Source organism: Pan paniscus, chromosome 10 (assembly GCF_029289425.2).
Source record: "Pan paniscus chromosome 10, NHGRI_mPanPan1-v2.0_pri, whole genome shotgun sequence".
In the NCBI taxonomy this organism is placed as follows: Eukaryota; Metazoa; Chordata; class Mammalia; order Primates; family Hominidae; genus Pan; species Pan paniscus.
This window is the reverse complement of record NC_073259.2, coordinates 114796294-114818800: the sequence shown is the minus strand read 5'-3', so window position 1 is coordinate 114818800 and position 22507 is coordinate 114796294. Positions and strand designations below refer to the sequence as shown.

The 22507-nt window shown below is 44.3% G+C and overlaps 1 protein-coding gene across 7 annotated transcripts in view; it reads right to left on the bottom strand.

Annotated features, from left to right (window-relative positions):
* RFX4 (regulatory factor X4) overlaps positions 1-22507 on the bottom strand; it is a 178014-nt gene continuing 155507 nt past the window's right edge. For all 7 annotated transcript variants that reach the window (XM_034934393.3, XM_034934392.3, XM_008957974.5 and 4 more), the window contains 3 exons: positions 15192-15354; positions 12018-12156; positions 1-1605 (listed from right to left, as the gene is read on the bottom strand). In XM_034934393.3, the coding sequence (XP_034790284.1) occupies positions 1333-1605; positions 12018-12156; positions 15192-15354 (575 nt within the window). In that variant the 3' untranslated portion in view covers positions 1-1332. The remainder of the gene's footprint in view (positions 1606-12017; positions 12157-15191; positions 15355-22507) is intronic.

Below are 22507 nucleotides of genomic sequence, written 5' to 3'. Positions count from 1 at the left end.
TCATTTCAATATTTTTTATTTGAGTGTGAAACCATTCATATCTTGCACAACTGTACAGATAAAACTATTTCCATTTTAGCTGTAGACACAATTATCACACTGAGTGGTGTGATCAAAGATTTTATTTACAGAACAGTTGCTGAAACATCCGATGTCATATTTCCATTTATTTCTTACCCATAGGGTAATAGGTCCACCATAATTGCTTGGTGCATTTTATAATACAGAAAGAAAACCTATATTAATCTCTAACAAACCTCACAAATTACTACAAATCTGACAGAAAAATGCCTACAAAAAATTCTCCAAAAGTACAATACATTTTTATTTCCACACATACACAGTATAGTATAGGCTCAAAGGCACAGCTTTGAATTTTTTTCTATCAAAGTGTCGGATATTATTATAGTTTTATGAAGGAACCGTGAAAGTCATTTTCACACTTGGTGCTTGGTAAGTTAAAGTTTGTTCCATCCAGTTTCACAAAGTTAACACAGCAGAGCTGAGTGTGATACTCAATGCCATAAATCCACATTCTCATAGAACTTAAAAAAAAAAAAAACCCTCTCCTGCCTTTTGCTGACACTAGCCATTGTGCAAACTTAAGACAAATCCTTGTATGTAGAAGAACCAGTCTCCTACAAACCTCAATCAACTTAAGGCAATACAGAACAGACCTCTTCCTTCCCTCAAGACAGTGCTTACATTCCAAGACAATGCAGGTACTGTGACAGATGTGGGTATGACAGAAAATCTAGAGTTTCCAGATAGCTCCCCATTTAGCCCTGGTGCTCCAGGAAATAGGGATGGTACCACCAGGAAGAAGGGATGTGCAGAACACGTCTGAGGGCTGTTCCTTGTACAGTACAATGACAAGACAGATGGCAAGGTGAATGCTCTTGGTAAATTATGTGCCCATCCAAGAACACAAACCAGATTCTGTCTCCAGTATCCATCCTTCAAGACTAAAGAGATTTTGTCAACAGGAAAATCAGTAGCTTACTAGAAGTGGTTGCCAACACAAAGCAAAGTCATGGAACAGAGGGAAAAGGCACAGAATGGCCTGCCCGAGATAGTGCTCTACAGAAACAGTCAAGTCTGGCTTGGCTACAGAAACCCAGTCCCACTGACTTTTAGTAAGTCCTGTTTCTGAACTAAAGTTTATTCATCCCACATTGATCCCATCCTCATGTTCATTAGGAAAATGGGCACTTAGGAATAGCCCATGAGTTACAATGTATAGAGATAAAGTCTTCTGGGGGATGGGTGTTGGGTTTATTATTATTATTAATTATTATTATTAATATTAAATATGGATGCCTATGATAGCAGTCATTTAGCCCATCCTGTAGAGGCCTCTCCGTTGATGTAAGCAAAGCCAGGAAAGTGTTGCATGTGCTCATACTCAGAATTCCTGCGCGTTGTCAGAGGTGTATACATGTCACTAGAGTTTCCGTACCTCGCAGAATGCACAGACGGGCTTGTGTAGCACGTGTTGGCTGAAGGCACCTCTGGCCAGCGGGGAGTGACTGGGGTAGGATGCAGTCTGGGAGTACTGCTCATCAAACAAGGTTCCATCCGGGAAGTGGGGCTATTAAAAGGGTACTTGTTGAGGGGAAAGAAATTCCACAAAGTTAAAATCAGCTTGAGGTTGCATATACACAATATCAGTCATGTTTATAGTTTAAGTTAAATTTCTTAAGATGCTATTAATGAGAGTTGATGGAGAAGAATCACTGAACTTCTACAAGATTGAATATTGGTCTTAGGGAAGTCAACAGGAGAAATGCAAAAGATTTCATAGTCTGAGTTGGGCTGGTGTTTACTCATGCGGTTATACTGGCTTTCTGTTCCTAATCTACAATATCTTGGGAAGTCAAACCCAAAATGAGAAACAGCCACACCAGGAATACAGGAAAGTGTGTGTTTGTCACACACACACATACACTAGTAACTGCATGTCCAGATAAATAAATATGGATGTACAGATGGATGGTAGTGAGTTTTATCATTAGTTATGGAGATGTGATAGGTCCTAGTCTGTCAACCCAAGAGCATAACACTGCCAAGTAAAATACAATGATGTTATTAAAAATAACATTTTACAGTTGAATTCAATTATAAACTTCAGCCTAAAAGCAGGCTTTTGAAGAGGAAGCAAGTCAACAATTTCAAAGGTTATTATTAGTGCCTATCATTTAGAGAACATTTTTCTTTTTGGCTCACATTCACTGAACTCCTGGAAGATACACGAATAGGAATTGGGCTTGGTGTGAATGTGGAGGAAGGAGTCAAGAGAAACCAGTTGAGGGGGCCGGGAGGGGAGCTTTTGTGCAGGTCAGAGGAACAGGTGTTAGTAGCTACAAGAAGAGGGGAAGTAGTTCTAGAAAGGATTAGGAGTAAGAGAAGTGTTTCTGAAGTGCTTCTTCTTTTACATTCTTTTCTGTTACCAAGACAGCTATGCAAATAAGCCCCTGTTAGTAGGATCAGAGGGGAGGAAGGGGAGGAGCTATGGGCTCCCTTTGAGAGCTCCCAGTCTGCAGGCCAGTCAGGACAAAGATTTCTTTGCTGTGCTGAGGGCTACACCAACAAGGACAGGAGCCAATCAACAAGGATGGCCAGAGCAGTGAGGAGGAGAGAGACTGTGTGAATGTATGAATTCTTCTGCTCCCCATCTGTCTTCCCTGACAGTTGGAAAGTGGAGGCCCAGGGGATTAGGTGGGAGGCTGCCTCCTGTGAGGGAGACAGACAGGCTGAAGCCTAGACAGCAGGGAGAAGGGGTTATGACAACAATGGCTGCTCCCTGGAGTCTAGGTGGCTACAGGGAACTGCTCTTCCTCTGTGAGTGAGAGCCTAAGGGGAGCTGGGGAAGGCGCTTAGGCCCGAAGCATGCAAAGAGAACCAGCAATTCAGAGGTCAAGAAAGAGGGATCCCAATTTGAGTAGGGAGGGATTTTTCCCCCTACATAGGATGGCATGCCTTACATAGCAAAAGTACAGCCACTTCAGACCCAAAAGAACAGTTAGGAAAGAGGGAGAAGGGCGTAGGTGGTGTCTGGGAACTCAAGGGAGAAGGCACCAAGGGCTGTTGCCAAGGAGACTATGGACAGCACGCCAAGGCTTTCCTAATCCCAAATCAGATCAGAAACACTGGCACATACCCCTGTGCTCTGCGTCATGGGAACCTACAGGATGCTGTTTGTGTGGCAGCAGTGGTGGACCCTCAGGCCTGCACAGTGGGATTCTAGCACAGGAACCTCTCTAAATCCCAGTGAGACCATAGTAAGATTGGGCCCTGTCCCAAAAAACAAGATCCCAGGTGTATTAAACAGATAACATTAGGAACTATTACTACAAAACAATCCTTACTTTTTCAAAAAGGTTGCTTGCCCCACCTGATCTTCTCTCAAGTCAACTCCTGGGTATCACCTCACCTCCTGGTGCTCTCCCTGGCACAGAGGCCTCCATTCTGGTCCCATGGCATGCCAAGCTGGTTCCCATCTCAGGGAACTCTGTCCTACCTGTGTTCCTTCTACCTAGAACCTTCTCTACCACCCCTACCCCTGGCTCCTGCCATGCCTGCCCTTTTGTCATTCTTTAGATCTCAGCTTAAATGTCACCTCCTCGGAGAGACTTTTCTGGAATCCTATCTCAAGAACCTAAACACCCCAGCCTGTGCCTCTCGGGCCGGGGCCTTACCATCCTGCCTGGCAGCTAGCTAGGTCTTTCTTTTGGCTTATATTCATATGCTCCTGATGGGGCTTTGCTGTGTTCAACACCATGTTCCCAACATCTGGCATGGTGCCTAGCACCTAGCAGGTGCTAAATAATAGTTGGCAAATGAACATTGGGACGTTACTACTAGAAAGAATTTTAGGGATCCTGTGATCCAACCCCATGTTGTACAGATGAGAAAGCCAGGCCCCATGAGATCAAGTGTCCTGCCCAAAGTCACACAGCAAGCTAGTGGAAGAGCTGGCATAGAAACCCAGTTGGGGAGCACGCTTTCCTCACATTGATATGACAGTCCCAAAGGAGGCTGACCTGCCACTGCCAAGTTACCCAGGAGCAGGAGAGCACTCCCTTTTTGGAGGCCAGCCCATTAGACTTTAATCCCTCTGCTCCTCTTCCTTCACTAAGCTGCCTCTTCCCCGACAGAGCTCTGGGGCCTTAGAATTCTCACCTGGCCTCAGCTTGCTGGTTCTGACAGAGTCCCCCTTGCCTTGGCTCATGTAGGTAAAATGTCACAGAATGGACTTGGGCTCTTTTCCACAGAACCCGAGGGAGTGTGGCTTTTGTGCCTAGTCAAGGACCCCCGACACAGCTGTGCTCAGAAGTTGTGTCATAGACTGAAAAGAGTAATTGCCTGGAAACAAGACTGGCTGAAAATATCTCTAATGTGACAATAAAATTCTGTTACCACAGAATCCAGCATGGAAAATTCTGTCCCGTTAGGTCAGCTAATTGCAAATGAGTCAGTGACTCGTTTTCCCTGTAGTGAAGAGACCATTGAAAGACCAATTAGCTGAAGTGCTCACTGCCTTGGCCTGGTCATTAACATGACCAATGAAGCTTCTATTTAGTCTGGTGGGAGTGGCAGAGGCTGGCCCGTGGCACCCGCCTCACCTCTCACACTTTACATCCGGTTTCATACAGGGTCCTTAAGCATGCTGGGCACAAACTCCAGGGTCCAGAGATCTCTGTCTGGAATAAGGCACCTTTTGTTGAGGGCCCATAACAGGAAGTTACCATTCTTTGGATCAAATCATATGCTGTTGCTACTGATTTTAAAAAGGACATAAGTCACCAGTTTACCATCCCTTGAAAGGAGTGTATGAGAGGTGCCTGTGTGCACATGTGTGTGCCTGCACACACAGTCCAACGTTCATCAGATGCCTATGGCATAAGCCCATCTCAGCTGTGATTGACTCTTGCTCTCTTTGGAACCGTATTAGGAAGATCTATTTTGAGAAATGACTCTCCACACCAAGGGCTGACTTTCCTACACATGGAGAGGGAAGAAAGAGCCCTTTATTCCTGACCCCTTACCAAATGAGCTGCTACTTGAGCAAGGGGTGAAAGGTGGCCCAGTCAGGAGCACAAACTGTTTTCCTATGAAAGGCGGCTCTCACTGCACCAAAGTACTGCCAGAGGGCTCACCCCTAGCCTCTTAGCTTCTTCTGGAGAAGGATGTAGCTCCCAAAAAATCTTTGTCAGACAGTCCACATCTGCTGAGCTTTTTTTTTTTTTTTTTTTTTTTTGAGAAAGGGTCTTGCCCTGTCACCCAGGCTGGAGTGCAGTGGGATGATTTCAGCTCACTCCAACCTGTGCCTCCCAGGCTTAAGTGATCCTCCCACCTGAGCCTCTCAAGTAGCTGGGACTACAGGTATGTGCCACCACTCCCAGATAATTTTTAAATTTTTTGTAGAGATGAGGTCTCACTACATTGCCCAGGCTGATCTCGAACTTCTGGGCTCAAACGGTCATCCCACTGGAATTCCTGGGCTCCCAGCCTCCCCAAGTGTTGGGATTACAAGTGTGAGCCACCATCCCTCTGCTCCTGAGCCTTTAGAGTCAGGATTAGTTAAGTTATTACATGTGAAACACTTAGAACTCCTATGTAGTAAGTTTTCAAAAAGTGTTAGCTGTTATTAATGTTCTTTTTAGAATCACAGGGTCATGGTCCATTAATGATAGGAAGAGCCTTAGTGACTGACCATCTGGTTCTACCTCTGGGTTTACAGATGAAATAATTAAGGTCAAGAGAAGGGAAATGATCTACTGCAGTCACACAGCAACTTAGTACCAGAGTAAGAATCCAGTCATTCATTCATTTCATTGACAAGTATTTACTGAGCACTCACTGAGGGCCAAGTTCGGTGCTAGGCCATGGGAATATAATGGGGAGAGAAAAAGGACTTGGTCCTTGCTTTCACAGAGCTAGTACAGTGAGGGAGACAGATCTTAATTATAAAATTATCCTAAATATAATATTATAACTATGGTGTTACAAAGGATAATAATAAAATGTGTTAACTATGAGCCAGGCCCTGTTCCGACCTTTATTAACTCACTTGGCCCTCACTGCAACCCTGTGAAATAGATACCATAATTATCCTCATTTTTCAGATGAGAAAATTGAGGCACAGGGTTAATTGGAGGCAAAGCTGGGATGTGAACCCAGGGAGCCTGGCTCTACAGTCAGAGATCTTACAACACTATCATTGATTGATTTTTTTTTTTCTTTTTGGCCCAAGACACCAACCCAAAGTACAGTGCCCTAAGCAAACTTTGTAGCACCCAATGGTCCTGGGTTGGTTTGAGCCAGACTGCTGAAGATTCTGTGAGAGGGGGTGATTAGCTGATAAGGCTGGGCCTCTGCCTTTCAGATGAGAAATAAGGGACAGCTTTCCAGTCTAAGTGTGATCAAATGGCTTTTGAGCTCAAGGTCCCCAGTTCCACTATGGCTGCTTGACAGGGTAGAGGTTCTATGAACATGTATTGAATGAGGCTCAGAAAGATTTTGTAGCTATGTACTTGGTCTGGTTTATTTTCTCCTTTTGGTTGGGCCTGGGAATGGGGAACCTGGAAAGAGGCAGCTTACTTTGATGTGAACAAGTGCAGCACAGTTGCAATGTTTTTCCAAAATAATTCAAACCTCACGCTGTGAAACCTCATTCATCTGGACTCACTAACTCAGAAGTTACAAGAATCTAAGCAGGGCTGGGAGGTTTACCTTTGTAGTACCCAGGAAGAAAGTATGTATTGTGCAAATAAGTAGTGTAAACAAGGGCATACACATATTCTATTTTGAAAACAAATGACTTAAAATTATTTTGAGCATATAAATGCTGGGAAACCTACAATTACTGCACTTCATAGATGTATCAGCCCTCTAAGGCAAATCTAGCTGGCATTTATTTGCAGTAGTTTCAGTTACTTTTGTGCTGATGACCAATTGCATTTCTCCAACCATATTGAATACTTGCAATTTGTCTTCCAATTCAGACTGTCCTTTTCCCTGGTGAGTCTGATGTAGTGAAGTGTGATATTCAGTTACTCAGAATTGGAACAGCTTGACCCCTGCTCTGGAAAGCTAAAACTAATTAGCCCTGCAGTGGATTTTCTCTATGCTGAACCTTAAACCAAAGAACCAATAAAGGAAAGAAATAAGGTTATCTTGGGGTGTGTGCTTCTCTTTGGCAACTTGAAACTTACTGAGAATAGCAGCAGTAACCTCTTGAATTCACCTTCCACTCTCCAAAACAGTAGTATTAAGTACCACTGGTTTAGCATTGGGATTGAGAGCTGGAGGATTTGCATTTGAGTCTGCTTTGTCCCTTACTGGATGCATGACCTGGGGCACATTACCTTCTGAGGCAGTCTACTTATCTTTAAAAACTGAGGGAAAAGTCTAGGTGTGGTGGTTCACGCCTGTAACGCTAGCACTTTGGGAGGCCAAGGCAGGAGGATCACTGGAGCCCAGGAGTTCGAGACATGTCTGGTCAACATGGCGAGACTTTGTCTCTACAAAAACACAAAAATCAGCTGGGCTTGGTGGCATGTGCCTATAGTCCCAGGTACTTGGGAGGCTGAGGTGGGAGGATCACTTGAGCCCAGGAGGTAGAGGTTGCAGTGAGCCAAGATTGCGCAGCTGCACTCCAGCCTGGGTGACAGAGTGAGATCCTGTCTCCAAAAATGCCTTCTTCCCAAGGTTGTTAGGGCAATTAAGTGAGTCTGTATATTTAAATATGCCTAGAACAGTGCTCTGAATAAATGTTAATGAAAAACAAAACAAAGGATACTTTGTCTTTAGACAGTACCTTCCCCCAGAGAGGTATATTTTGAACACTGACCTCACTCATCAACCTGGGTAGAGACTGATATAATTAATTTCTTCCCACCCATTTTACAGATGGAGACTAAGGCATAAACCATGAAGTGTGGAGTGTGTATATATTGAGGGGAGTGTCAGAGGCACTCGTCTAAGAGTCACAAGGCATGGTGGCGAAGAGGCTGGCCTAGGACCCTTTGGACTCTCACACCTTGTCTGGATTAAAAGGGCCCTTCCGTGGGCTTTCACTTGTCCTTGGGCCATTCTATTAAGACCAGATATTAAATGGCAGTGTTCCAGTTGGGGACTGTTGTGGCTTCCAGAGCAGGACCTCATAGGCCTTGAGGAGACCTTGGCTTCTTTTTATGGCAATGGCTTTAAAAATATCACCGCAGAAAACCAGCTCCTGCCATTTCATGAGGGGGAATGAGGAAGTGAAGAAGGAGGGAAGACAATGCCCAGAGCTATGGCTTGATGATGCTGTCTCCCACTGGAGCATAAGCTCTACCAAAGCAGGCATGCTCTGTCTCCTTCTCACTGTACTCCCAGTGGCTAGTGCAGTGCTTGCACATAGTTACCCAGGAGCCATTTGAGAAATAAATTAATGAATGAATGAGATGCTTGGAGTGTGCGGAGTGATCTAGGCTGTTGCAGCCATTCTCAGTCATGCAGTGGATCACAGTGAGGAGCACAGAGTGCTCCCAAGAGACGGAGCTCCTAAGGAGCTGGCATCTCTGTGTGACGCAGTTGGAGACCTATAATGAATGCCCCAGGTGATGATTTAGTGGAATCAACTTCTTGGCTTGTCTGGGGATTAAACCAGGGCTCCCCTTGGTACTGCAGATGGAAATCAAAACAAACACCTGTTTGCCCAGAATGCCCATGTGTTGTGGATACGTTCTCCTTGGTGTCCTCCCTCAGAGACAAGTGTTTGTGCTAACAGCTGATGTAATTACAGCCTCCACGCTAGCGTCAGTCCTGCCATCTCATTCCTAAACTTCTACAAGTGCTTTGGAGCAGAGCCCCCTGCCTCCACCAGTCCCCCTTGGTTCATTTTGTGGGTGCCCTGAGAGCTCTCTTTCTTAATCATAGCTCTGATCTTACCACTCCGTAGCTTCCTGTGCCTGCAGAATAGAGTGAGCGTGCTCAGCACACCATACTATTGTTCATGCTGACGCCACCTCCCATGTACTCATCTGCTCAGTGTACACTTAGTGAATGCCTGCATCTGAGAGGCGGCAGGGGGTGGTGCCTGAGAGCTTGGACAGGAGTCACAGCGTCTGGGTTCAACCCCTCAGGCAGGTTACTGTGAGTCTCACTTCCTCTTCTGCAGGGGTTATCTAAGGGATGTGGAGAGTGCTCAGCGCAGAGCCTGGCATACAACACGTGTTCAGGAGAAGGTAGCTCCTCTTTCTGATAGGTGCCAAGTGCTGTGACCTGAGGATACTGGACTTCATCTTTGCCTTCAGGGAGCTTAGGGTCTCCGTGCGCGTCAGACAGGAAAGTTGGTGATGATAACAGGGTGTGAGAAATGCTACTGAGAGAGGAAACCCAGGGAGTGGCACCTAATAAGGTCCTGGAGGACTCAAGGGGGTACTTTCAGGAATGCCACAAAGACGGCAATATGATTGCCATGAACGCCCATCATGAATGCCCAGCCGAAAAGACTGGGGAAGAGACACCCAGCCAGAGGGAACAATTTCTGCAAAGACATGGAGGAACTCGGCACATCCAAGACAACCACATGTGGGCTGGCATGGCTGCGGGGAGGGAGGGAGTTTGTGAGTAGGCCAGAAAGGTAACCAGTCTTAAGAGACATACTAAAGAATTGAACTTGTCCTGGAAAGCAATGATGTGCCAAAGACAGGGAAAGTGTCACGGTCAGTTGGGTTTTTTTCCGAAAGCCTCCTCTAGCAGCAGTGTAGGGGGTGGACCAGAGATGGGGCACATTTTAGAGGCATAGAGACCACCAGGAAGGCTTCTGTCTTCATCTAAGTTGGATATGATAAAGGCCTGAGCTGAGACGAGCACAGAGGGCATACAGAGATACTTAGGATGCAGAGTGGAACTGGCCACCAGTCGGATCAGAGCCAATGCACAGGGAAGTGTTAGACAGGTAGAGTGTCCAGCAGTGGTTTCCCAAATGCAGCCAAGTGCAATGGCCTGTCTATTCCCCACAGGCCACAGAGGGCTGATTTGGCTTATTAGACAGTGAGGAGCCCAAGGAGAGGTAGGGCCTGAGAGTGATTTGAAAAGGGATCCATTTCAGGAGGATTCTTCGGCTTAAGATTACCTGTGTGGGCTGGATGAAAAGAGCAGACACGGGACACCCCAAGGCCAGTTAAAATGATGTTGAGAGACCAGTCCTGACAAGACTCCATGAGGGTCTGCACCAGGAGAGTGGTGATGGGAAAGGAGACCCAAGGCCCAGGGTGAGGGTAGCTGCCCGAAAAAGGGCAGCAGACATGCAGCCAATTAGATCTTGGCATGAAGAGGTCAAAGAGGGGATAGAATGAAAAAAAAAACTGTTTAGCGACCAGGTGTGTGAGAGCAAATGGAGCATGAACACTGGCCGAGCACCCACTGTGGGCCAGCCATTGGAGGCCAGAAATGACACTGATGAAAAGACTGTCCTACAGTAACCAAAACAGCATGGTACTGGTACCAAAACAGAGATATAGATCAATGGAACAGAACAGAGCCCTCAGAAATAACGCCGCATATCTACAACTATCTGATCTTTGACAAACCTGAGAAAAACAAGCAATGGGGAAAGGATTCCCTATTTAATAAATGGTGCTGGGAAAACTGGCTAGCCATATGTAGAAAGCTGAAACTGGATCCCTTCCTTACGCCTTATACAAAAATCAATTCAAGATGGATTAAAGACTTAAACGTTAGACCTAAAACCATAAAAACCCTAGAAGAAAACCTAGGCATTACCATTCAGGACATAGGCATGGGCAAGGACTTCATGTCTAAAACACCAAAAGCAATGGCAACAAAAGACAAAATTGACAAATGGGATCTAATTAAACTAAAGAGCTTCTGCACAGCAAAAGAAACTACCATCAGAGTGAACAGGCAACCTACAAAATGGGAGAAAATTTTCGCAACCTACTCATCTGACAAAGGGCTAATATCCAGAATCTACAATGAACTCAAACAAATTTACAAGAAAAAAACAAACAACCCCATCAAAAAGTGGGCGAAGGACATGAACAGACACTTCTCAAAAGAAGACATTTATGCAGCCAAAAAACACATGAAAAAATGCTCACCATCACTGGCCATCAGAGAAATGCAAATCAAAACCACAATGAGATACCATCTCACACCAGTTAGAATGGCAATCATTAAAAAGTCAGGAAACAACAGGTGCTGGAGAGGATGTGGAGAAATAGGAACACTTTTACACTGTTGGTGGGACTGTAAACTAGTTCAACCATTGTGGAAGTCAGTGTGGCGATTCCTCAGGGATCTAGAACTAGAAATACCATTTGACCCAGCCATCCCATTATTGGGTATACACCCAAAGGACTATAAATCATGCTGCTATAAAGACACATGCACACGTATGTTTATTGCGGCATTATTCACAATAGCAAAGACTTGGAACCAACCCAAATGTCCAACAATGATAGACTGGATTAAGAAAATGTGGCACATATACACCATGGAATACTATGCAGCCATAAAAAATGATGAGTTCATGTCCTTTGTAGGGACATGGATGAAATTGGAAATCATCATTCTCAGTAAATTATCGCAAGAACAAAAAACCAAACACTGCATGTTCTCACTCATAGGTGGGAATTGAACAATGAGATCACATGGACACAGGAAGGGGAACATCACACTCTGGGGACTGTTGTAGGGTAGGGGGAGGGGGGAGGGATAGCATTGGGAGATATACCTAATGCTAGATGAGGAGTTAGTGGGTGCAGCACACCAGCATGGCACATGTATAAGTATGTAACTAACCTGCACAATGTGCACATGTACCCTAAAACTTAAAGTATAATAATAAAAATAAATAAATAAATAAATAAATAAAGACTGTCCTCTCCTTGGGGACACACACGCTGCACACACAGTATGCATAACAGTTTATGAACTGTGTTAACGAGATTTGGCACCAAGTATACCAAGGCCTGGCCAAGAAACCAGGACCACTGACTCACCTGTGCAGAGCTCCTGTGGTAAGGGGCATAGTGGAGTGGCCCAGAGATAGCTGTGTCATGAGGGAGGGCTGGATACTGGCTCTGCATGGGGTGAGGATGCTGGTTGCCATAGCTCCCATAGTTATAGCTTCCCGTGTATCTAAAATGCATCAAGCACATTGAATAGTGTGAGTAATAGCAAGAACAGATCAGTTTGACACCTTTTTAAAAACCTCATCTATTTTTTTTCCTTTTTCTTCTTTTCTCTCTTTTCTTCCCCCCTTCACCCCCAATCCCATTTTTCTTTCTTTCATCTGGTTTTTTTTTTTTTTGAGTCAGGGTCTCATTCTGTTGCCCAGGCTGGAGTGCAGTGGCATGATCTTGGCTCACTGCAACCTCCGCCTCCTGGGTTCAAATGATTCTCCTGCCTCAGCCTCCTGAGTAGCTGAGATTACAGGCATGTGCCACCATGCCCGGCTAATTTTTATATTTTTAATAGAGATGGGTTTCACCATGTTGGCCAGGCTGGTCTCAAATTCCTGACATCAGGTGATCCACCCACCTTGGCCTCCCAAAATGCTGGGATTACAGGTATGAGCTACCGTGTCTGGCCTCTTCTTTTTGATTCTTACCATTTCCACTCTTGTGGCCTTGTTATGGTTAACTTAAAACCCCAGGTTGATTTTCCTTCTCCCTCAACACCTAGAACATACCTCCCTTACCCCCCAGCCAGCGTTCAGGGATGAAATCTAGCCCTGAGCCAAACATCATTAGTGATGGAAACCTCTACTCCTGCTGTGTTTAAAACCCCTGTTGTATCCTGAAATCAAATAGGGATAACAAAAAAGAAACCACTGTGAGATTTATGTTTTTGTATCACTCAGGCCTCTGCTTCCACATCATGGGGAAGGATGTAGTGGGTTTCTGTAAGCTGTCTCCTGGGGGGAAAGCACCATGGCGTGTTCAAACAGACCCTGGTTCTAAGTCAGGCTCCACGACTTTCTAGCTGTGTGACTTTCATGACCCTGTTTCTCACATCCATAAAAATGCTGTGCACGGTCATTCTGAGGATCGTATGTGTGAACACACTCCATAAACCAGAAAGTCCTGTGTAGACATAGCCTATTATTATCACTGTTCTTCTTAGTAAAATCTTTATGGCAAAGATGCTGACCTATGACCATGTGAGTATTTTTTCTGCTATTTCTGCTGAATCAAAAATCTCTCTGAAACAGAGTTTTCAGAGTCTATTCTAAATGTGTGGAAATACTCTCAAAGGCCCCCTGAGAAAATAATGGTTGCCCGATTGACTGCTCGGGGGCACTTGAACCTATGGAAAAGTACACCAACATCCAGGTCTGTGCCCACTGTCAGGTCACCGCCGTGCTGCATTATGCTGGGCCAACTGTGGAAGGGACCTGAGAAATCCTCCCCCTCCTCCTCCCATGTCCTCCATAACTGGTCTGTTGGAACCTGGCCTGTGAGTGGTGAGGCCCACTGCACTACATGGTAGGATCTTTTTTTTTTTTTTTTTTTTTTTTTGAGTTGGAGTATATCGCTCTATTCTCCAGGCTGGAATGCAGTGGCGCGATCTCAGCTTACTGCAACCTCCGCCTCCTGGGTTCATGCAATTCTGCCTCAGTCTCCTGAGTAGCTGGGGCTACAGGCACCCACCATGCCCAGCTAATTTTTCTTTTCTTTTTTTTTTTTTTGAGATGAAGTCTCCCTCTGTCGCCAGGCTGGAGTGCAGTGGCACAATCTCAGCTCACTGCAACCTCCACCTCCTGGGTTCAAGCAATTCTCCTGCCGCAGCCTTACGAGTAGCTGGGACTACAGGCGCGTACCACTACGTCTAGCTAATTTTTGTAATTTTAGTAGAGACGGGGTTTCACCATGTTCGCCAGGATGATTTCGATCTCCTGACCTCGTGATCCACCCCGCCTTGGCCTCCCAAAGTGCTGGGATTACAGGTGTGAGCCACCGCGCCCAGCCCATTTTTGTATTTTTAGTAGGGAGATGGGGTTTCATCATGTTAGCCAGGCTGGTCTCGAACTCCTGACCACAAGTGATCCACCCACCTCGGCCTTCCAAAGTGCTGGGATTACAGGTGTAAGCCACTGTGCCCGGTCAGGATCTCTTGTTAATATCGTAAGTGCTTTTCAGATCACTGCTCATTAGACATTGTAAGGTTAGTGTCTTTTGATAAAGACAGTGCATAATGGCAAAGAGCTATGAGGATTCAAGTAACACTTTTGTATGGATTTGTAGTTCATTCATCACAGCAACATCACTCCACATATTTGAAAAAGAAAAAAATATGGGCAAAACAAATGATGCATTTTTCCAGGGCATAAAACACCGCTAGAACCTATGGGAAATCCCCTGAACCTCATGAATAACTGCAGCCTAAAGGGACCTCCAGCCCTCAGGTGGGGAAGCCCTTCTCTAAATGGAATCATAAAAGACTTGAACCTAAGATGAAGCTCTGTAATTCTGCAAAGTGTACAAAGAGCCACCCAGGGGAACTGCTGAAAGGGGTTTTCAGCTGAGGCATTAAAGGAGTAAAGAGGGAGGAACACAGGCTTTGGAGTCAGACATTTGCTCAGTTTAGGCCCTACCATGTGCCAGCTGTGTGACCTTGGGGAATGGAAGATAACCAAACAAGCTTCAATTTCCTCATCTAAAATGGGGTCACTAACACCTTCTTACCTACCTACCTACCCTGGTTGTTGTGGGGATTACATAATACAGTGCTCAGGATATTGTGGGAACTCAGCAAAGGGTAGCACCCTTCCTGTTCTTTGAGAAAATAGCTGCTAAGGAAACCCCTCTTTAGATCTTTTTTCTTTTTCTTTTTTTTTTTTTTTAAGACGGCGTCTCGCTCTGTCACCCAGGCTGGAGTTCAGTGGTGCGATCTCAGCTCACTGCAACCTCTGCCTCTCAGGTTCAAGCAATTCTCCCACCTCAGCCTCCCAAGTAGCAGGGATTATAGGTGTAAGCCACTATGCCTGGCTAATTTTTGTATTTTTAGTACAGACAGGGTTTCACCACGTTGGCCAGGCTGGTCTCGAACTCCTGACTTCAAGGCCCACCTTGGCCTCCCAAAGTGCTGGGATTACAGGGTGTGAGCTGCTGTGCCCAGCCTCTTTAGATCAAATTTTAAAAGTCCAGCAGCATCCCTGGAAAGTTACCTACCCATGTTCCTCTCTGTGGGGATAAACTGGTATCCTGTGTGTGACGGAGGAAGAAGGCACATGAGTGTTCCTCATACAGGGCAGCTGTTGGGAGTTCTCAGCTGGGGACCCAGCAGCCGTCGTCACTGTGTATGTTAGAGACCACGTGTAAGACTGCATTGCTCCTGCAGAGACAAATTAAGACGTCTTGATCATTAACAGTTCTCATATCCCTTGTTCTTCCTTACTTTAGTGGCTTCCCTTTGTTCTTAAGTTGAAGGCCAAAATCTTTATAAGACATGTATCTCTGACTCTGCTGAGCTCACCAGAGGCATCCCCCATTCCCTGTCTTTGTTTTGTCTGGTCCAGCCACAGTATCTTTCATTGTCTCCAGAGTACCACAATTCCCAGCAACTCAGGGCCTTTGCAGTGCTGTTTCTGCTGCCTTATTACCCACTCATTCTTCCTCTCACAGTCCAAAAAGCTGTCCTCTTCCTAACCCCAGACTAGGCCAGATCCCTCACTGTACTGTAGGCCTAAGTGGTGCCTACTGCAATTTGTAATCCTACACCCATTAGTGAATGTGATTAGATTAATGGCCCCCTCACCAGACAGAAAGCACCATGAGGGTAGGGGCCTGGCCTATTTTGGCCACCAATGGATTCCCAGTGCTTAGTACAGATCCTGACTGCCAAAACACTCAATAAAAATTTTAGAAGGGAGAAAAGGGAAGGGAAGGATAGGAAGAAAGGAAGGGAGGGCGAGAAGGAAAAGGAAAGCCTGGGGAAATACAGCCCAGATAGGCACTGCAAATTAACTTTTCAGTGCTCAACTCAACAGGTGTTAAGGATCCAACAAATTGCTTTAAGCAAACATAAGTAGATTACTGGGCTCTGCCAGCTCAGGTCTTTTTGAAGATTATTAGACAGTGACCTGGACAGTGACCTATTCCATACAAATTATGAATTCCCTTTGTCTATTTTTTAATTTAATTGGATACCTTGAAAGTGCTAAAGACTGGGGGATAAAAACCTGACAAAATTAAATGCTTAATATTTTATGAGATGGTTAGTTTTTTTTTTTTTTTGGAGACAAGCTCTCACTCTGTCACCCACGCTGGAGTGCAATGACATGATCATGGCCCTCACTGCAGCCTTGACCTCCCAGGCTCAAGGGATCCTTCCCCCTTAGCCTCCCAAGTAGTTGGAACTACAGGTATGTACCACCATGCCCAGCTAATTTTTAATTTTTTTTTTTTTTTTTGAGATGGAGTCTCACTCTGTCACCTAGGCTGGAGTGCAGTGGCATAATCTCAGCTCACTGCAACCTCCACCTCCTGGGTTCAAGTGATTCTCCGGCCTCAGCCTCCTGAGTAGCTGGGATTACAGGTGCATACCACCATGCCTGGCTAATTTTTGTATTTTTAGTAAAGACAGGGTTTCACCATGTTGGTCAGGCTGGTCTCGAACTCCTAACCTTGTGACCCACCCGCCTTTGCCTCCCAAAGTACTGGGATTACAGGCGTGAGCCACCGCACCTGGCCTTTAAATTTTTTATAGACACAGGGTCTCACTATGTTCCCCAGGCTGGTCTTGAACTCCAGGTCTCAAGTGATCCTCCCACCTCGGCCTTCCAAAGTGCTAGGATTAGAGGCATGAGCCACCGCTCCTGGGCTAGAATTTTTTTTAATGATAATTTGATAAATCATTAATAGCAATACTAAACTCATCAGACAACTTAATTTATGATAAATTTTAAAATATGTTAGTATGGTGGAAATAATTAAACTTGTTTTAGAAGGCAGAGGGAATGGGATTCAACATCCCCCTTTAGGTACATGGAAAACATGAAAGAATTTAAGGGAGGACATTTTTAAGGTGAAGTAAAAGAGAAAATTTGATCTCCCATTCTGTATTTTCTGCAGCAGACCATTTCTATCTAAAAATTCCTCTGGAAAGATAAAGGAAAGGTTTTCATTTTAAAAATTAGTCCATTCCATCCCAGGGACTTTGCAAATAGCATATGAGAGGAGCTGCATTGATATGGAGTAGTGGGAGGAAGCAGAGTTGGTGGATCAGCGCTGTGCCAGTTATGTGACAGAGACTTGGTAAGGAATACCCTTGAAGAAATGTGGAGATGGTGTCCTATTTTAAATACATTGGCTTATTGTTAAAAGAACCCTTTGGTGAGCCCTTTCATAAATTGAAGAATCTTTTAGAATGCAAATAATGTCCTTTGTTGTAATGAGGTGACAAAGATTTATTCTAAGAGTATGAAAGGAGACACCATTATTGAGCATCTCTTACAGACCATGCACTGTGCTGAGTGCTTGTCACACACCCTTAAAAGAACGTTATCCCCCATTTATAGATGAGGAAACTGATGGTTAAATCCAAAAGAATTTAAGGGAGTGTATAGCAATATAAAAGATTCGAGACAATAAAATGGAAGTGGGAATGAAAGAAGAAAGAAAAGCAGAATTGGAGGCAAAAAATGCAATTCAGAATGAGGTGAAACATGCCGCCCAAATTCTTCCTATATGTGAACTTTAAACTTAGATATGAGTTTTCCAGGAGCCAGTGCTCCTGGAAGCCTGAATAGTTAGGAGCACTAAGACTGACGATCGCTCAGGAGTTTACTGTCCTCCAAATTCAGAGCAAACAGCAATATCTTTAACTATGAACTGTTCAACAATGTCCTCAACACCCTTACAATGGACTTCATCTTGATTCTAAGGACGGTTCCTTTTGTCAACACTAACTGCAGGCTAATGGCATCACACAAAAGTCCAGTTCAAGGAAACTTAGAATGTTAAATAACTTGCCCAAGGTCCCAGAGTGAGTGGGTGGTTCAGTCGGGCTGTGAACCCACACACTTTCTGCCACACACTTTCTACTCTCCACTGTTGTGTCTCTTTGCTCTGGGTTCTGGTTCTGCCAGGTACTAGCTATAAGATCTTGGGCAAGCCTGTTAAACTTTATGAGCTTCTGTTTCATCATCTTTAAAACAGGAGTAATAATATCTATCTTGCAGGACTGTTGTAATATATGTCAGAGAGTTTGGCACGTGGTAGGCTTTTAATGGTATGCAAACACTCTTCATTATGAATTCAGGTATTCTTACATGAGAACTTCTTAAAATAGATATTTCTGTATTTCTCATTTCAGACCCCAGGGAAGAAAGGCAAGTTTCTTGGGTGAGATTCTATTACCAGGGATGAAACATTTGAATAGCAACAGTAATTTAGCCAATTACGCAAATTTCTAAACATGTTTTTCTATAAAATTACTAGTGTCCTTACTCACCAGCACAGCTGAAAGTACCCCTTCCTGCTTTGCACATCTATTCCATATTCTTCCCCCAAAAGATAATGACTTTAGCAGGCTACATGTTAGGCTTGATTTATAAGTACAAGAAAATGGGAAGGGAAGATCCCCAAAATGATCACAACTCAGATGACTGGATTATGCATAATTGCCCTCCTCTATGTTTTGAACTTCATGTGAAATTATATTACTGTTACAGTTTTTTAAAATGTCATGTTTATTAAAATGGGTTATCATTGAGTGGTGGGATTGAGGAGAGTCTTACAGTGTTTTCCCTTATTTTACTTATCTGTATTTTTCTGTAAAGAATGTGTATTGCCGCCGTAAAAAGAAAAACATTAATACATTAAACAAAGTTTAGAATTGGAAATGGAAGCAGAAAGGGTGAGAAGTTTGGGAGAACAATGAACCAGCCACAACAAGCAAGTAATTAACCCTTGAAGCCTCTGGGACCTCAGGCGAGCACAGCGAGGTCAGTGGATATTGAAACGGGGCAGCCAAGGAAACCAAAGCATGTTTTTTTCCAAGCAGTGGGAAGAAGTCATGATAATAGCCATCACCTGAGAGAATGCAACAGCAGTTACTTTTGTGTGAGCCCCGGAGCACAGCAACTGTTCCTTATTCATCTCTGTATCCCCAACAGAGGGTGTGCCAAATAGTAGGTGTTCAGTAAATTTTCGTTCCATTGAATTTGTTGCTGAAGGAGTAAATGCTGCTAGAAATAGACGTTATCAAACAAAAAGCTAGTGGAACTCTTGGAAAAATGGGCTCCTGTGGTCTGGGGAACAAAACCCCTAAATGGCCATGTGCCAGCAATCTAACACATCCACTCAGGCAGGCTTAAGCAGATTAACACCTACTGGCTTGGGTGAGAAACCCTTTTTGCCTGGGGAGCAGAAAAGAACACCCCTTGAATTCCCTTTCCTACCAGTGAGACCTCCAGTGAGAATTGCTGCTGCTGCTTTTCTAAGGAAGCTAATAAAAGAAAATCTGCGCAGCTTACAGTTTGTGCTTAGTTTTTAAGACAATTCTAATGCTTTTTGTCGATAAAACAATAGCAAATCTTCCCTATTTGTTCAATTCCCATATTTTTCTCTTATTCCCCCCTCCCCTCCTCACATTTCTATTTATTTAAAGGTCTGAGGATAGCGGTGGAAGCCCCTGATAGTTGAGAATCCTATAAAGATCCCAAGAGGAGCAGTTGTTGGTCACCTTACAGTATTGAAACTGCTACAGGGGAACATTTTCTTCCCCTCCCATCCCCAACAAAACACTCTTCTTCCCCAAGGTTGCTTTGTTTTGGAAGGGGTTTTAAGCACAGGACAGGAAGGGTGCTCGGAATATAATAGACAATCAGTAATGATTTGTCAAATAAATGAATTAATGATCATCCAACATAAACCATATCTCATGCTCATTTCCTTTTATACATTGACCCATTCAGTCTTGACAACAACCTTTTGAGGTAAGTAGTATTACCTCCTTTTTCAGGTGAGAAAATTGAGGCCCAAGAGGTTAAATGACTTGCTCAGGTAAGTGGCAGAGTTGGGATTTGAATGCAGGTCTGCCCAACCCCAAACCCTTTCCATAGCAATGTTTCTTACAGTTGAATGTGTATTTGAATCACTGGAGATCTTGTTAAAAATGCAGATTCTGATTCAGTAGATTGGGAGTGAGGCCCTTATATCAAACTTCTAAATGATGACAATGTGATTGGTCTGTGAACCACACTTTGAGTAACAAAGCTCTATAACATACTGCCTCCTGTCACACATTCTGTATGTTAAGGGCCATTAAAAATCAGAAGCTGGCGAGGCGCAGTGTCGCATGCCTATAATCCCAGCACTTTGGGAGGCTGAGGTGGGCTGATTTCTTGAGCCCAGGAGTTTGAGACCAGCCTAGGCAACATGGTAAAACCCCATTTCTACAGAAAATACAAAAGCTGGGTGTGGTGGTGTGTGCTTGTAGTCCCAGCTACTTGGGAAGCTGAGGCGGGAGGATCACTTGAGCTCAGGAGGTGGAGGCTGCGGTGAGCTGTGCTCACGCCACTACACTCCAGGCTAGGCAACAGAGTGAGACCCTGTTTCAAAAACAACAACAATAACAACAACAACAACAACAAAAACCCGAAGCTTTGAGATTCTGCTACAGACTTCTGAAAATTTAGAGTGCTTCCCAAGCTATCTGGCTGTACCCTTTTTTTTCAGATCTTGGACTGAATCCTTTAACCCAGGGGTCCCCAACCCCAGGGCCAGTACCGGACCGTGGCCTGTTAGGAACTGGGCCGCACAAGAGGTGAGTGGTGGGCAAGCAAGCATTACTGCCTGAGCTCTGCCTCCTATCAGATCAGAAGTAGCATTCGATTGTCATAGGAGTGTGAACCCTATGAACTGCACATGCAAGGGATCTAGGTTGCACACTCCTTATGAGAGTCTATGCCTGATGATCTGAGGTGGAACAGTTTTATCCTGAAACCATCCCCCCCACCTCTTCCCCAGTCTATAGAAAAATTGTCTTCCACAAAACCGGTCCCTGGTGCCATAAAGGTTGGAGACCACTGCTTTAACCTTTTCCTTAGGAGGATTCTGTGAACCATCACAGATGTTGCTCAAGTTTTAACCTAACCTACGCCTTTTGTTTGTAAGCTCCTTTAAGTGTGTCAAGATTCTAGAGCTGCTCTGCCCTATCCTATAGCCACTCGTGGCTATTGAAATTTAAATGAATTAAAACTAAATACAATTTAAAATTCAGTTTCTTAATTCCACTAGCCACATTTGAAGTGCTTAATAGCCACAGGTGGCTAATGGCTACTGTTTTGGATAGCTAAGATAGAAAAAATTTCCATCTCATCACAGAAAGTTCTATTTGGACGATGTTGCTTGACAGGATTTGCTACTAAACAAGCATTTCCTGTAATCTTCATGACTGAGACAGGGAAAGAAGACTATATATTGATATTTACCTGTATCTCTAGGTATGTCATTGGCTATCATCTTTTTTTTGTTTTTTGAGACAGAGTCTCACTCTGTCATTCAGGCTGGAGTGCCAGTGGCGCAATCTTGGCTCACTGCAACCTCCGTCATTGGCTATTATCTATCCTTAAGACAGCTGTGTCTAAAGAGACCTCCTATTGAAGCTAGAAACCTCATCTGTTTGAGTTACACTTTACCAATAGTTCCATGGTCAAAATCTGATTGACAGAACTGACCAGGGGCAGCAAATGAATCAGTTCCTTCTTATGTTGCTGCATAATCTAGCCTCTGCCAATCTCTGCAACTTCCTCTCCTGCCACTCTCTTCCTTATTTATTATACACATTTGTCAGTTCCCACTATGCCAAGCTCTTTGCTGCCTGAGGCCTATGCACATGCTTTTCCCCGTCGCATACAAAGTTCTTTTTCCCTCCGCAACCTCTATGTAGCTGGCTCCTTGTAAAACTTCAGGTCTCAGATAAATGTCACCTTGTCAGGGAGGCATTCTCTGACCACCAACTAAGATGCGTCCCCACTTTATACTTTTTCATAGCACACTATTATTTTCACACATAGCACTTTGACCATTTGAAATTACACCTTTACCTGGCAGTTTACTTCTGTATTGACTCTTACCACTAGAATGTAAGTACCATGCGGGAAGTGACTATGACTCTTTTTCACTTCTGTACTCCCAGGATTTGGTACAAATTAGACAGGAAATATATATTTGTTGAATGAATGAACAAATGAATGAATGAGGGAGCCTAAAGTCCCAGCAGCAAGCTAAGATTTGATTTTGTGATCCAAAAAAAAGAGTCAATTAAACAATCTATTTTCAATCCCAGCTTATTTTTCGTGATTCCATTCCTTTAAAGAAAAGGAAGTAGCAGGGACGAAAGAAGGAGGAATTCACTAGCACTGACAACTCTGAGGTCCTGTAAATGAGTCATCGCAGACTCTGTGGCAGGGCTGAAGTGTCCATCCTATCCCACTCAGTTTAGCTGCCCTCAGAATAACTGGGCTTTTGTTATTTGGAAA